The sequence below is a fragment of the Euprymna scolopes genome, chromosome 9 (assembly GCF_053919585.1).
Source record: "Euprymna scolopes isolate OS-2025 chromosome 9, ASM5391958v1, whole genome shotgun sequence".
Classification (NCBI taxonomy): Eukaryota; Metazoa; Mollusca; class Cephalopoda; order Sepiida; family Sepiolidae; genus Euprymna; species Euprymna scolopes.
In genome coordinates this window covers 130437382-130452381 of record NC_136490.1, presented here as the reverse complement: position 1 = coordinate 130452381, position 15000 = coordinate 130437382, and the positions used below count along the sequence as shown (strand labels likewise).

At 34.2% G+C, this 15000-nt stretch overlaps 1 protein-coding gene and 1 pseudogene across 1 annotated transcript in view; both read left to right on the top strand.

Moving 5' to 3' along the window:
• LOC145285014 (chondroitin proteoglycan-2-like) overlaps window positions 1–15000 on the top strand; it is a 22840-nt gene that overhangs the window by 2516 nt on the left and 5324 nt on the right. Inside the window, exon 2 of the mRNA XM_080134098.1 lies at window positions 8040–8246. Within this exon, the coding sequence (XP_079990224.1) occupies window positions 8040–8246 (207 nt within the window). The remainder of the gene's footprint in view (window positions 1–8039; window positions 8247–15000) is intronic.
• LOC145285044 (5S ribosomal RNA) lies at window positions 4382–4500 on the top strand (annotated as a pseudogene).

The window sequence follows — 15000 nt, the reverse complement described above, 5'->3', positions numbered from 1 at the left end:
AAGAAACTTTCAAAAATGAATAATTAATTTATGAAAATTCATTTTTTTTAAAGAATATGCAAATTAGTTTACCTTTATTTAGTCGCCCGCATATCCATGACTGTGGTATATAAGGACGTTTGTTTTAATGATTTTGAATAGAAAAAGTAGGCTTTTAATATTAATGTAAGTGCGACGAAAAACTAAAAAAATAAGTTCAAGTCTCCCAAAATTCATGCTAGAATTACTCGAAAGGATCTATAGTGTAACGGATAAAGTTCTAGGGAATTTTAGTTGTAAATGACACTCTTCTGGAGGTTGAAGGTTCCATTCTCATTGCGGGCGATACGAAGAATACAATTGCGAATTACTTAGAACTCCTATTGCGAATAATCCAAATAGTCCAAATCATTGTTATATTTCTGAATTTCTGAGATGTGAAGTATTATTTGGATTATTCGGACTACTACCCTCGTTTTGAGTGTTATTCTCACAACCTTTCATCCATACGTTACCTCCGACCTTCTTTGGGTGTACCTCGTAGTACTCGGGAATCTTTCTATCGAACTCGGGCATCCGTACGGAATTTTGAACGGAACTCTGTATTTAATTCACAGGGGTAGCATGGTTTCGTTTCGTCAGCTATGGCCAAGTAGAAGTCATAAGTAATTCGCAAGTATAGTTTTAGTACCGCCCACACTGAGGATCAAGCCTACAACCTCCAGAGGAGTGTCACTTAGAACTGTTTTTTACTTGATACTTTATCCGTTACGTCATGCAGAAAGTGGGTTTGCATTCCCTTTTTGTGAGTGCGAATGCAGTTTTGAATTATGTAAGACTTTTTACGCGGTCATGATTGATGAAACGAGAGCGTGCTACCCCATGGATTAATTAAGGAGTTCTGTTCGAAATTATGCAATCTGGAGTTCCAAAAAAAGATTTCCGAGTTCGACAAAATACAGCGAAAGAATGTTGAAGGTTTCATCGATCGTGTGAGAATAATGCTGAGCACGAGAACAATAGTTCGAATCATCGAAATAATACGAAGTAGTCATTATTGTTATCGCATTTTTATCAAGCTAAATAATTCTAAAAAATATAATTCTCAATTATAAACAACACTTTTTATTATTTTGCCTACAGATTTAATTTTGTATATTGCATTTGGTGTTTGGAATTATTTCATGTTAAATGAGTAAAAAATCATTGAAAAAAACAAAAAAACAAAAAACAAAAACAAAAAACAACAACAAAAAACCCCGTGGTTTGATGCTAACTAATTGAGTGTTGATATTCCTGGATTATTCAAACTACTATTCTCATCTTAGTTGCTATACTTTCACAACGTTTCCGCCGATGTAACCTCAGGTATTTTTTTTAGGCATTTTTGTTAAACTGAGGAATCTTTCTCTCCAATTATGATCGAAGTTTCGTCTGGGTTTCAGAGTTCGACAGGAAGATTCTCAAGTTTAAGTGAAATGCATCTAAAAAAGATCAAAGTTTAAGTCGGTTTAAAACTTTGTGATAAATATAATCAATATGAGAATAGCAGCTTGAAAGAATTAAGATAATCCAAATTTCAATCCCCAGCTAAGAAATTCCGAAACATAAATAGAATTTTGTTAGTATTTAGTTTTCAATTTGATAAGCAATACTTCTATGACTAAACTAGTGAACTATAAAAGTAAAAATTCGAACAAATTTGCTGTTTATATTTTCCTTTTCTTTCAGTCATTTCAAAACATATAAACACTTTATTTAATATTCTGCCTGTTCCTTCCTTAGTTCGTATGTTAGTCTTTGAAAATGGCTGAATACAATTTTTGGAGGCCAAACGGCTAAAAAAAAGGCCAAATTTGTGAAATTTAGCTTTTAAAATGTCACTCCAGAAACCCTTGGCCTTCTCCTGATATAGCTCGTGTTCGAATATCATAATAGTAATAATAATATATGAGCACTGTTGTAATTGTGTGAGAAAGGAACTCGTAGTAATTTCGATGTGCAGCGGTTCTACACCGAAGGAGGAAGTCAGCGGAACGTTATGTAAAAAAGGAAACATCCGAAAGAAACAGGCAAAAAAAAAAAAAATAAATAAAATAAATAAATAAATAAAAAAAAGAAGAAAAAAAGAACATTATCTGTCAAGAAGTGCAAGACCGGAAGAGTAATTTAAAGATTGTCTCTTACAATGTAATTTTATTATTTGCATTGAACAATATTACTCTCTGAGTATTTATTAATACTTATTAATTTATCACATTTTGATCAGTTCTGTATTTAAAATACACTGGACACTATTTTCATAGAAATGTTAACAAACTCATATTTGTTGTGTCTTATTGTGGTTTCTTATCCAAAAAAGCTGTTTTTACGCTATCCAGAAAAACCCCAGCTTTATCAAAACATATTTGATGATTAAATATATTTCTCAATCCACGAGATTTCCACGAATCCTGATAGTATATTATTATTTTTTGTAACAAGGGAATTCTATGAATGGAGAGAGAAGTTAGAATATACAATATTTAGTATCATATTGAACACAAAATCATATTTGGATGTATTCTTTTAAGGCCAACGTTAATCACTAGAAAATTATTTAAAAAAACTGAATCAATGACTTAAACAATGTCATTATGGCCAAACTAATCACATTATGACTAAACTAATCGCATGATGACTGAACTAATTACATCTTGACTGAACTAAACACATCTTGACTGAACTAATCGCATTATGACCGAACTAATCACATTATGACTGAACTAATCGCATTATAACCGAATGAATCACATTATGATTGAATTAATTGAATTGAACAACAATAGAAAGCATGAACCCGAATTAAAGGCACCATGATGTTCTTAAAGTTTCTTATTTTCTTTTCACCTACCATTTCAGACATTACAACTATTCGAAGGTTCTAACACTGTAATTGTTTCAATTTCATTATAAGTGAATCAATCATGTTATGACTAAATTGATTACACTATAACTTAACTAGTTACATTATGAATTAATCAAAATATGACTTAATATATGAAAAAACATGTTTCTGTTTTTTTAACCAAGTAAACAATACTTTTTAGACATTAATACTCAATAAATTACAATAAAGTAATATGGTTAAGTGTTAGTTAATATTTTCTCCAGTAGAATATATTTATTTGGAATAAAACAAATGCACTTATTCCACGTGATTTATTTGCAAAGTCCAGAAATCTTCGCCACATGCTTGAAAACAAAATTCCGCAACTCGGGCCAATCTTTCAGCTTTTATGAGGCGGCATGCTGGTGTCAGCTATTATGTTGCCAGTCCATCTCTTTGTCACTTTTAGCAGCGAATTTTCAGTTTTGGGGATCGAAATAATAAGTTATTTTTTTAAAACTCTATTTGTTTATAAAATATACGCACACAAATACAATAGAGTGTTAATTTACAAACCAATCGTATACAAAACATAGTACCACTACGTCATGAAATAATCCACGCCAGTTGACATGCCATAAAATTTAACAACCAACCAATGAACAAACTGTTAAAGACTTATTTATTATTCGTATCATTTCACATGAACTTCACGTATTTTGCCTATCCTCGTTGCTGAAAGACGTTTTATTTGGTTCCTCGATCCGGACATGGGCCGCATTGGATGGGCTGCGTTCAGTATGGACTTTGGGACTAACTAACAAACTGAAAAAAAACAGTTCTTCAGGGCAGTGGTAGAGTCTGTTCTTGTTTACGGTGATACAACCTGCACACTCACCAAAAGATTAGAAAGAAAACTAGACGGCACATACATACGTATGTCATGAACAGTATTAAATATATCTTGGAAAAATCATCCCACGAAGGAGTAACTTCATGACAACCTACCTGCCATATCTAATACCACCAGGGAAAGACGCCTACGATTTGCCGGTCATTATCTGAGGAGCAAGCATGAATTGGTGAGTGATGTATTGCTTTGGACTCCACGACACGGACGCGCAAGCAAAGGACGACCTAGATCCACATACATCCAGCAAATAGCACACGACGCCAACTGTGAACCTGAAGATCTGAGGCAACTGATGGAAGACAGGAAACTCTAGAGAGGAAGAGTTACATTGGTTCGGGCAAGGAGCACGTCCTGGTGATGATGATCTGGACATTTTTTTTTTTTTTTTTATCTCTGAGTGACTAGGAATGTATCAACTAGACATTATCTGAATTGAAACCGATACAGTCTTTATATTGTCTAAATCAATTAAAATATTTTGTCAATTCAAAATTAAATTTTGTGAATTCAAAATCAGATTTTAGGAGGATCTAGTGAGAGACAACCTGAATGGAAATACATTTTCGAAATATTACAAATCACTCTGTGGTATATGACTAGTTGAAAAGAGTTTGCATAATGCATACAGCATAATCACGTTGACACACCGGTTCCCGTCAGATCACCGAAGTTAAGCAACGTTGAGCCTGGTCATTACTAAAATGGGTGACCAATTTGGAAATTCCAGGCGGTGTATGTAGGAGGACGTCGACACCTCTCTGCAAGTGTTGCAACAACTTAACATTGTCATCTCCCCCGACAGGGTTATACATGCGACTGGGGACCGCTTGTGAATTTCTTCGGAGGAAGCCGGTTAAACTCGAATATAGTTAGTGCTGACGCACGCGCGTACCCATACACTGTTGGATAATACTAAAACGGCTAATCTGTTTTCTTTGTCTACTTTATTTAAGTAATTTATTTAGCCATTGTTCCCTTATGGTGCTGCTACTACTAATATTTAGTCATTTCCTATTCATCTTTACTTACGTCATTCAGTTTATCATCCTTCTCTTGTGGTGCTGCTACCACTAATACTTCAGTCTTTTCAAATTCTTCTTTATTTACGTCATTTATATTACCCCGTTTCTTCTGGTTCTGCTACAATTAATACTTCCGTCCTTTCAAATTTTTATTTATTTACGTCATTTATTATGCATTTTTAAAAAAAATCTTTTTGTTCTGGAACTAATAATACTTTAATCTTTTCATATTCTTCTTTATTTACGTCATGTATATTATTCTTTTTCTCTTGTTGTACTGCTCTTATTAATACTTTACTCTTTTCTTGTTCTTCTTAATTTAAGTTATTTATTTTCCCCTCAATATCTTACAGTGTTGCTACTATTAATACTACAGTTTTCTTATTCTTCATTATTTTCGTCATTTATTTTACACATTTTCTTTTGTGGTTCTGATTCTACTAATACTTAAATCTTTTTCTATTCTTCTTTATTTACGTCATTTATTTTACTCTGTGTTACTATTTATACAGCACTTTCTACTTTTTTCATTTATGTCATTTATTTTACCCTCCTTCTCTTATGGTCTGCTACGACTAATACTTTAGTCTTTTCCTATTTTTTATTTACGTCATTTATTTATTTAATCACTTTGTAATCACCTTGTTCTTATTCCAATCCGCTTTTCTTCTGCCACCCATTCTACTGTTTTATCTAGTCTCATACTCCTACCACCTATTCTCTCTTATTATTTCCATCCTTCCATCAGCCTTTTTTTTGTCTCGTTTATCCTTTCTTCATCATCTAAAACATTTTATAATATTCTGTTATTTTTAGATTTTTCTTCTCTTCTTTACTTACGTCATCTTTTAACCTTTCCCCCACTACTTCTTAACTGTAAGTGTGACTATACTCTCGTCATTTCTCACCTCATTCACCGTTTCACTCATTATCTAAATCATCTTTGTAATGTTCAGTAATTCTCAAGTTTTCCTTTTCTTCTTTATTTGTGTCATTTATTTATTATTACGTCATCTCATCTCACGATGTTTCTGTTGTTATCAAGACTGATTCAATCACTGTCCCTCCTCCTCCTCCTCCTCCTCCTCCCCCCCTCCTCTAATTTCTCATTCTAGATAGAAAATAATGCTCGTTTATACTGCTCCCCTGCCTCATTTGCCGTTCTTTTAGCAATCTAAATCATTTTAATGATGTTCTGTAATTCTGAAGTTTTCTGTTTCTTATTCTTTTTATGTGCTAAAGGTCACAGCTTATCAAAGTTCGATTTCAAATGTACGCTAAGACAACGCGGAGTAACGATAGTTGAAATTAGGCAGACATTCATTATTTAAATAAGACTGCCCAAGAAGAATTTGCTAATATTAGACTTGAAAGCGACCATATCGAAGTTATCTGGGAAGTAGCCATGTAATATTGTGGTCCACAGATGTATAGTTCTTGGAAAGAAACTTTGATCATGGAAATTCTGTTTAGTTATACGTATACAAACGAAGAAAGAAAACAATATTTACCGTGGCTATAGCTAAACGTGCTTTAATTATGAATGTGTTCAGAGGAAACTGTAGATTGAAGCTCAGTTGAGCACCTAGCATCGAAAATTTCTCTTCTGTAAGAAAAGACTACAGAGAAGATTTATTAACCTTATATTTTTTATTTACTTCACGGGAGTAGCATACTCTCATCCCGTCAACCATAGCTGGATAGAGGACCTAAGTTATTCACAATTGTATTCGTCCAAATTCCCGAGTTCGATAGAAACATTCTCGAGTTCGACAAGATAAACCCGAAGAAGGTCGGAGGTTATATCGATCGAAAAATTCTGAAAAGTACACTCAAGATGAGAATATTAGTCAGATGAATCCAAATAATACGAATAACCAATCCTCATCTCAAAAATTCAGAAACCTAAGATCTATTTACGTTATTGAATTTATTTATCCCCCTTCTTACGCCGTTGCTATTGACTATACTTTATTTTGAATGGAAATCGCTCCAGACAAGACATAAAACCACTTGATGTTAGGAGTTAAAAATGGCGAAAACATTAGTTAACTATGTTAGATGAAAACAATCTAACCTAGAAAATAGCAATTCTTCTTCCTTTGTCAGAAACATCGCTCATGGAATGTGATGACTAAATGGCAAAATAAGGTAAACGAGAGTTACTACTACTAATACTACTATTCTATTTTCCCACTACTTTTCCTTCTCTTCTGAAAAAGAATTAAAAAAACAAAAGCAATCTGTAGAATGTACTCGGTGAACCAAGATAGATACAAACAATTCCACTTGAAAGGACGATAAGAATCTTAAAATGTCTTTCAGTTTAAAATGTCTGGAATAAAAACAACAAAATGATAAGAAAATTGAAAAAAAAAATGAAAATTAACAATATTGAGTTACATTTCTTTCGTGTGGAATCTTAGAAATATCTCAATAATTCCAGAAATCAAAGAAGCAATCGGACTCACGAAAAAGAATCTTAAAAACTACCTGGTGAATCTATCTGATGAACCAAATACAAGAGAGATACAAACACTTGCATTTAGAGGGACGATTAGAATCTTAAAAATGATCTCTCGGTTATGTCTGAGATAGCAAATACAGAATTATAAAAAAGGAAAAAAAATTGAAAAGAAAAAGAGAAAAATAACAAAATGGAGTTACATTTCTTTCCTGTGAAGACGTCTTCTTCGTCTGAAAATTGAAAGCAAATTTATTGCTTGTGATGTTAGTTTTGTAGAGATTAAGAACGACTCTCGTTGCATCCATAAAAATTTCAAAAACTACCTGATGAATATACTTGGTGAACCAAGTGCAATAAAGATAAAAAAAAACAGTTGCTCTTAAAGGGACGATTAGAATCTTAAAAAGAACTCTCGGTTGGAAATGTCCGAGATAACAAAAAACATAATGAAAAGGAAATTAAAAATGAAAGAGAAAAATAGCACTACTGAGTTATATTTCCTCCTTGTGAAGACGTTTACTCAGTAAAAATTAAAAGCAAATTAAAATTGATTATTATTTACGCAAGGTTGAAATATGGATATTTTCAATAGAATTTAATTATTGTTACGAGGAAAACTTTTGGTCTCTCAATACGCAAACATATTACAACTAATAATCTCCGCATAATAGCGTAAAAAATCACTTTTCCCCACATCTAATAACACTGAGTCACATTTCTTTCTTGTGAAGACATTTTCTTTGTAAAATATTGAATGTAAATTAATTACGTGTGATATTATCTTTACAGATATTAAGAATGACCCCCGTTGCATCCATAAAAACGGAAGTAATCCAGAACCGACTGATTGTGCCAGATTTGTGGAATGCTGGGAAGGTACATCCATGTCAGTAAAATGGTGCCCGAAAGGTTTGCTGTACAATGCCACAAAACGTGTTTGTATGTGGCCGACTCGAGTTAACTGCGCTAATCGACCAAATAAAATGGCAGATAGCGGTAAGATATTCTTTTTTTTTTATTTACAGACAAAATATAAACGTTTATTTTTTTAACCTTAACTCTATTACTGGTATTATTAACTCATCTAAGCCTTGGAAATGATAATGAGAATAGATTTTGGGTTAACTTTCGGCAGCCATAAACTTTCACTTTCCTTATTTTGTCCTTTAGTCCTCACATTCCAGGAGTAATGTTTCTGACACAGAGGGAAGATTTGCTGATTTCTAGGTCAGAATCTATTCCATCTAACACTTGCTGTTGGCAAGATTTTGATCTTGAAATATTATTTTTTATCTCCTTACATCAAGTGGCTCCACGCCTTGTCTGGGTCGATTTTCATATATATGTATTAGGTTGACAAGAAAGTTCTTGTGTTAATTTTAATTTCAGATGAAGTATTTTCCAACAAGTTTTCGTTATAATACGTTTGCTTTATATGTCAGTATAAAGAGCGTTTTTCGCTCTATCTAATCGTTTAAATTACAATCGTTTTAAAACATTTATGTCTTCTTTTCAGAACGTTGAATACAAGATTGAGAAAAAAAGCAAATTCGCACAATTTTCTTATTTCAATTCAAACTAGGCCGAAAAGCTGCTGAAACATTTCACGATATCAACGAAGCGTTTGGCCCAGAAATTATTACTGAACGCACAGCACAATGGTGGTTTAAGAAATTTCGTGGCAGCGACGAGAGTCTTAAAGATGATGAGCGTAGTAGTCGGCCATCGGATGTTGAAAACGATCAATTAAGAAGTGGAAACCAATCCACGCACAAGGAAGTTCATGTTGATTGTTTGGTTGTCTGCGACCGGTTTCATCCATTACATTTTTTTAATCCAATCTAAATCATTACGTCAGCAAAGTACTGTCAACAAATGGATGAAATGCATCAGAAACTTCGACAACAACACCCAGCATTAGTCAACAAGAAAAGGCCAATTCTCCTTCACGACCGCACATTGCTAAACTGACCCTGCAGAAGGTGAACGAATTGGGCTATGAAACTCTGCTCCATCCGCCATACTCTCCAGACCTCTCACCTACTGATTACTACTTTTTCAAGCATCTCGACAACTCTGCCTCATCCGCCATACTCTCCCTACCGACTACCACTTTTTCAAGCCTGGAGCGATTTCCATAAAAAGCCCGTAATAATGTTATAGTGAAAAGTTATCGACCGCCATTAGAAAACTAGGTAGGCATATTTATCATTAATTCTGATCTCTTATTGACAGCATTTATTTATTTAATTTTTTATGGAAATTGCTTCAGACAAGGCATGAAGCCACTTGATGTAAAGATCTAAAATATCATTTCAAGAGCAAAACTAGTCAAAGATAAGTGTTATAGGGATAAATTCCGACCCAGAAAACATCTAAGAAAGATTGCTTATGGAATGTGGTAATTAAAGGACGAAATGGGGGAAGTGAGAATTATAATGCTGCTTCAAGTAAATCCAAGGTCTAACTTCTACTCTCCAAACACTTTTTGTAATTAAGAGTCACCACTTATCAAGGTCAAATGGCCACTCGAGGATAAGAGCTAATGAGTGTCAGGTTGATCGCAAGACAACATTGTGATGATTTGTATTGATGGTGGAAATGATTCAACAAAAATTTAAACTGACAATGATGTAGTCAGTAGTATTATATTCCACAAATGGATAGTTCTAGGAAAGAAACCTTGCTCATGGAAGTTTCGTTTAAATTTAGGCACAGAGAGGGAGAATGGAAAATTATTGACAGTTGTTGTTAAATGATATACGATAATCCATAGGAAATGTCAAAAAGTTTACAATAAAAATGATTGCATCTTAACCTCTTGCTATTAGTGCAGATTACTAGACACAAGTAAAAACAGAACAAAACGTATCGTTAAGCTAATGCGTATTCGATATTTAAGGTTTAAGGTTTTTAGTGATGTGTAAGTTCAGGTGTCTTTTTGAAATAAATGCTCGCTAAGTTGTACTTGTTCTCTTGGGTACACGTACAAGTGTCAGAATAAAGAGGAAAAAGGGACGATGATGAAGAAACAATTGGATTAACACATACGCACGCACATCTCTCTCTCTGTCTCTCTGTCTTTCTGTCTGTCTGTCTGTCTCTCTCTCTCTCTCTCTCTCTCTCTCTCTCTATATATATATATATATATATATATATATATATATATATATATATATATATATACCCATTTATTCTAACAGATTGTTTATCACCGACAAACATAAAAGTGGAGACACGAAATACGATGAAAGCAGTAAGGGTAGGGGTTAGGGCTACACAACAGGAAAAAAGAGACATAAGTAATAAAAGATGAATAAGAAGAGTGAAATACATTGATTTCCCAAACGCAATAAAAGCACACATGCGTTGCCGAAGCAAATAAAGATGTGTATGAGTAATAACGAAGTACATCAGTACATCGTGTTTGTGAATTTTTGAGATAAGAATTGATAATTAGTAGTGATGGGACGATTACACTATTTTTACCGATTCCGATACAATTACCGATTCTGATTCCGATTCTCTATAAATCTCTAAATATTTAACTATAAAATGTTATTTTGTCCCGATTACCGTAAAAACACATCTTAAATGTGCCTCAAACGTAAAAATACACTTGTGAGTGGGTGATCTGGAGATTTTAGTTTTACTGGAAGTTTAAATCAATAAATATTTATTATATTATTATTACTACAAGCAGTGGAACGTGTTTCTTAAAAGATAATTTAAGGAATCGGTTTTAGCATCGGAAAATAGGCTAAAATTTTTTCGATCCCGATACCGATTCCGATACCCCAAAAATCTCCGATTTTTCTGATTCCCGATTCCGATTCCAATTAATCGTCCCAACACTAATAATTAGTATTATTTACATTATTCGAACTACTGTTCTCATACTTAGTCTTATTTTCACAATGTTTCGGTCAGTGTAAGGTTCCTAAATTAATACCAGAATTTCCCGCAATAACTCGTGGCATAGTAGATAAAGTATTTGGTAAATTCAGTCATAAGTTACTTCTCTTCTGTAGGCTGAAAAATCAAGCGGACAACACTTAAAATGCAATTGCGAATTATGACTTCAATCCAGTCATTGCTGATAGATCGAGAACATGCTGGATTAAATAAAGAGTTCCATTTGAATTTTCGAGTTTGGCAGATAGATTCCCCAATTTCGATAATATGCCGAAACGATGTGAAAATAGCACGTAAGATGGGAACAGTAGTCAGAATAATCCAAATAATAGATACATCGTATAAACGTTCTATGTGCGCTTGTTTTAGAATCTTAGTGACTGCTACCGGAAGATAGTCTTTAGGGCAACACTTGTGAAAGATGTCTAAAGAGTGTCTGAAGAGTAGATTAAACTCACATTCGATAGCTTTAAAGCTCCCACAGGAGAAAAAACAAAAGATAATATTCAGTTATATATTCCCCACGTTGGCAAAATTAGACTTATTGGCTTTCGGTACAGGAGAGTGCATTGTCTCGTTGACCAGTGTGATTCATAGGAGATGGCTTGCATATAACCAAAGGCGGCGGCGGCGGCGGCGGCGTCGTCGTCGTCATCGTCGTCGTCGTCGTCGTCGTCGTCGTCGTCATCATCATCATCATCATCATCATCATCATCATCATCATCATCATCATCATCATCATCATCAGTCCTGCCGTTTCACAGCGTTGGCAACCGACCACGGCTCTCCAATGCAATCCATAGCCCGAAACTTTTGACAATAATCTCGTCCAATCGATCAAGTTGTCTATCAAAGTACATCTTGATCAACCTACCAATCAATATCAGATGATCAATGCCTCTTTGACGGTAAATACGTCCTAAGAACAAATTTTGTCTATTAATAAAAGTTTCCATTAGTATTCCTTTAGTGCATCCAGATCTAGCCCATATTCTCTCGTTAGAAATGTTATCTTTCCAAACGACCCTGACATTTGTCTCGCAAACCAAATTTCTGCGCTATTAATGCTTTTCTGCATTTTGAAGCAGATAGTCAAGCTTTCGTAACTATATAACAAGACAAACCAAACATACGCCTTAAGAATGCGTTGTCTAGTCTTGAGCGTGATGGTATACTACACCGTTAAAATAAATTATTTCTTAAAATATTTATCCAATTAAAATAATCTTAACGGCTCCAAATAATTGAGACTGTTAATTTTTAATTTTTATAAATTTTTTATAAAAAGAGATTTATTTGCGATTAAGCCCTATATCATTTTAGTGATCAGAAATGTTCTGGCCTCCTTTCTAAAGAGGATCTATCTTTCTTTCGAAACATTTCAGTGTTGTGTAGATTCGCATTTACGAATTTTACATAGGTAACCTCTATCAATGTTTGCAAACGTGAATTAACCAGCATGCTATTTCCATGATAAATGAACAGTTTATATCGCTTCTACTTTTCTTAAAAATATTTGGATTCTTCTACCAAAAATTAAAGTTGCGCTATGAAATGTAACTTTGAACTGTTGATATTTACAAAGAGACATATCTTTTACTTGTTTATATATTTTAAAAGCTAGCAATACTTCATAATTGATGTAACGATCTCTTTAGATCCTAGGGCTAAACCAATACAATTTATGTTTATTCATATTAAGTTAGGTATGTTTACATGTTTTATATATAGGATTCATACATCAGATAATTAACCGATCGTTATGAATTTTGGAACACAGATGCTAGGCGTAATTTGGAATATATTTGGTGTGTTTACTTTCATGAAAAAGAATTAGAAGCTCGTCATGAAAATTCAAATACGTCCAATTATTATGAAATTTTAACACTTGGTATTATATATTATTCAATTAATATCTTTGCTAATTAACGTTTCTTTGCGATATTTTACAGAAGTTTTACAAAGCATAATATAAACACATCCTTCCATTTGAAAAATAGACTATTTCAAATATATATTAAATGTGATTCATAATCGTTAGATATAAGTTGGACTAGATTCTGAGAATTTTAGTTTGTTACGAAGAACCCCTAAGCTTAAGCATTACATTTGAGTTATTTTATAGGATAAAAATCATGCAATAGACTTTTAGCAACATTGGCATAAAGATTCTAGACATAAAGTTTAGTATTGTTCTGACTCCATTGGGATTCTCCGATTACTCAGATAAAAAAAAGATAAAAACAAAATGTAGTAAGTCCTTAGATATACTTCTCCATCATACTGCGTATCGGTACTTTATGGCTAATATTCATATCAGATATACCTCTGCACTCCATCTTAAAAGAACAAAAATTAAAAAAAAAAGTGCCTTCTATAGTATCAGACCTGATTGAATGGTTAACTGTCGGTATAGACCACTTCATAGCTTCCAAAAAATGCCAGCAAAAGCCCAACAGCCAGCCGTGGTTCGCCCCGGAATGTGCCGCTACCATTGCGCACTGAAATCACTATTTCCATTGATTCCAACGTAATAAATGTTATGAAACTAAAGCAACCTTAAGGACTGCTAGCAACCAATGTAAAACAGTAATGAAAAATCGTATGCTCAGTACGTTAGGTTTAAAGTAGCTGTCTCCCACTAGTTTTGGCGACTACAAATAAGATCCTGTACAGAAGCGTGTCCTCTATCCTCGCCATCATCAATGGACCTGAGGTAATCTCGTCAGCATCTTTGCCAAAAACTTTGCAGCAAATTCTACCCTTTGTGATCAGGACTGCCTACCCGTTCCGTATTCCCTCATATGACTGAAAACACACTAAGCGACATACAAATGTCTGTACGTGATGTTGCACAGCTTATCAAAAATCTTGATTCTAGTAAAGCAACTGGCCCCGACGAGATTCCAGTTATAATGCTCAAAAAGCTTCAACCGAAACTAGTTCCCATACTGACAAAGCTGTTTAAACGTTGCCTTAAAGGGGAAATGCTTCCGAGCACCTTGGAAAACATCAGTCTGCCCAGTATTTAAAAATTCCGGGGATCGGCCATCTCCCGTTCAGTACAGACCAATCAGTCTCCTGTGCGTGATGAGTAAGTTGCTGGAAACTGCGATAAACAGAGATGTTGTCAACCACCTCAGCAAAAATAACCATCTCAGTAACATGCAATATGGTTTCCGTTCTGCGAGATCTACAGCTGATGTACTAATTGTTATATCACACAGAATTAGTGAATCTGTCGCTGGAGGCTTCGTATCTAGAGCAGTAGCTCTTGACATATCGAACGCTTTTGAGAGAGTGTGACATAAAGGTCTACTTCACAAGATTGCCAGCTATGAAAGTTATAAAATCTCAGTTATAAAATCTTTCTCTCTGATAGGTTTATAAGAGTAGTCATTGATGGGCAGAAATCAGAAACTCATCATATTAACGATGGCGTCCCTCAGGGTTCCATCCATGTTCCTGATCTTCATCAATGATCTCCCAAATCACATTCTTAGATCATTTGTAGGCATTTATGCAGACGACACGATAATCTATGACGACACTTCAAAGGCCAGCAATGACCAAGGTCTTTTTGATTCCCTCACTCTTGATCTTGAGGACGTGGTGCAATGGGGAACAAGGTGGTTGGTAAATTTTAATGCATCGAAAACCAAGCTTCTCTCCTTTCATTATAATCGCTCTGATCCCCACCACGCCCTAATTGAGATGAATTGATCTCATCTTGAAGAAGCCCCATGTCTTGGTAAGTTTCTGGGACTAACATTCACTCCTGATCTGAAATGGAACACATGCATCAAATATGTTGCCAAGTTCACTAGTAAAATGT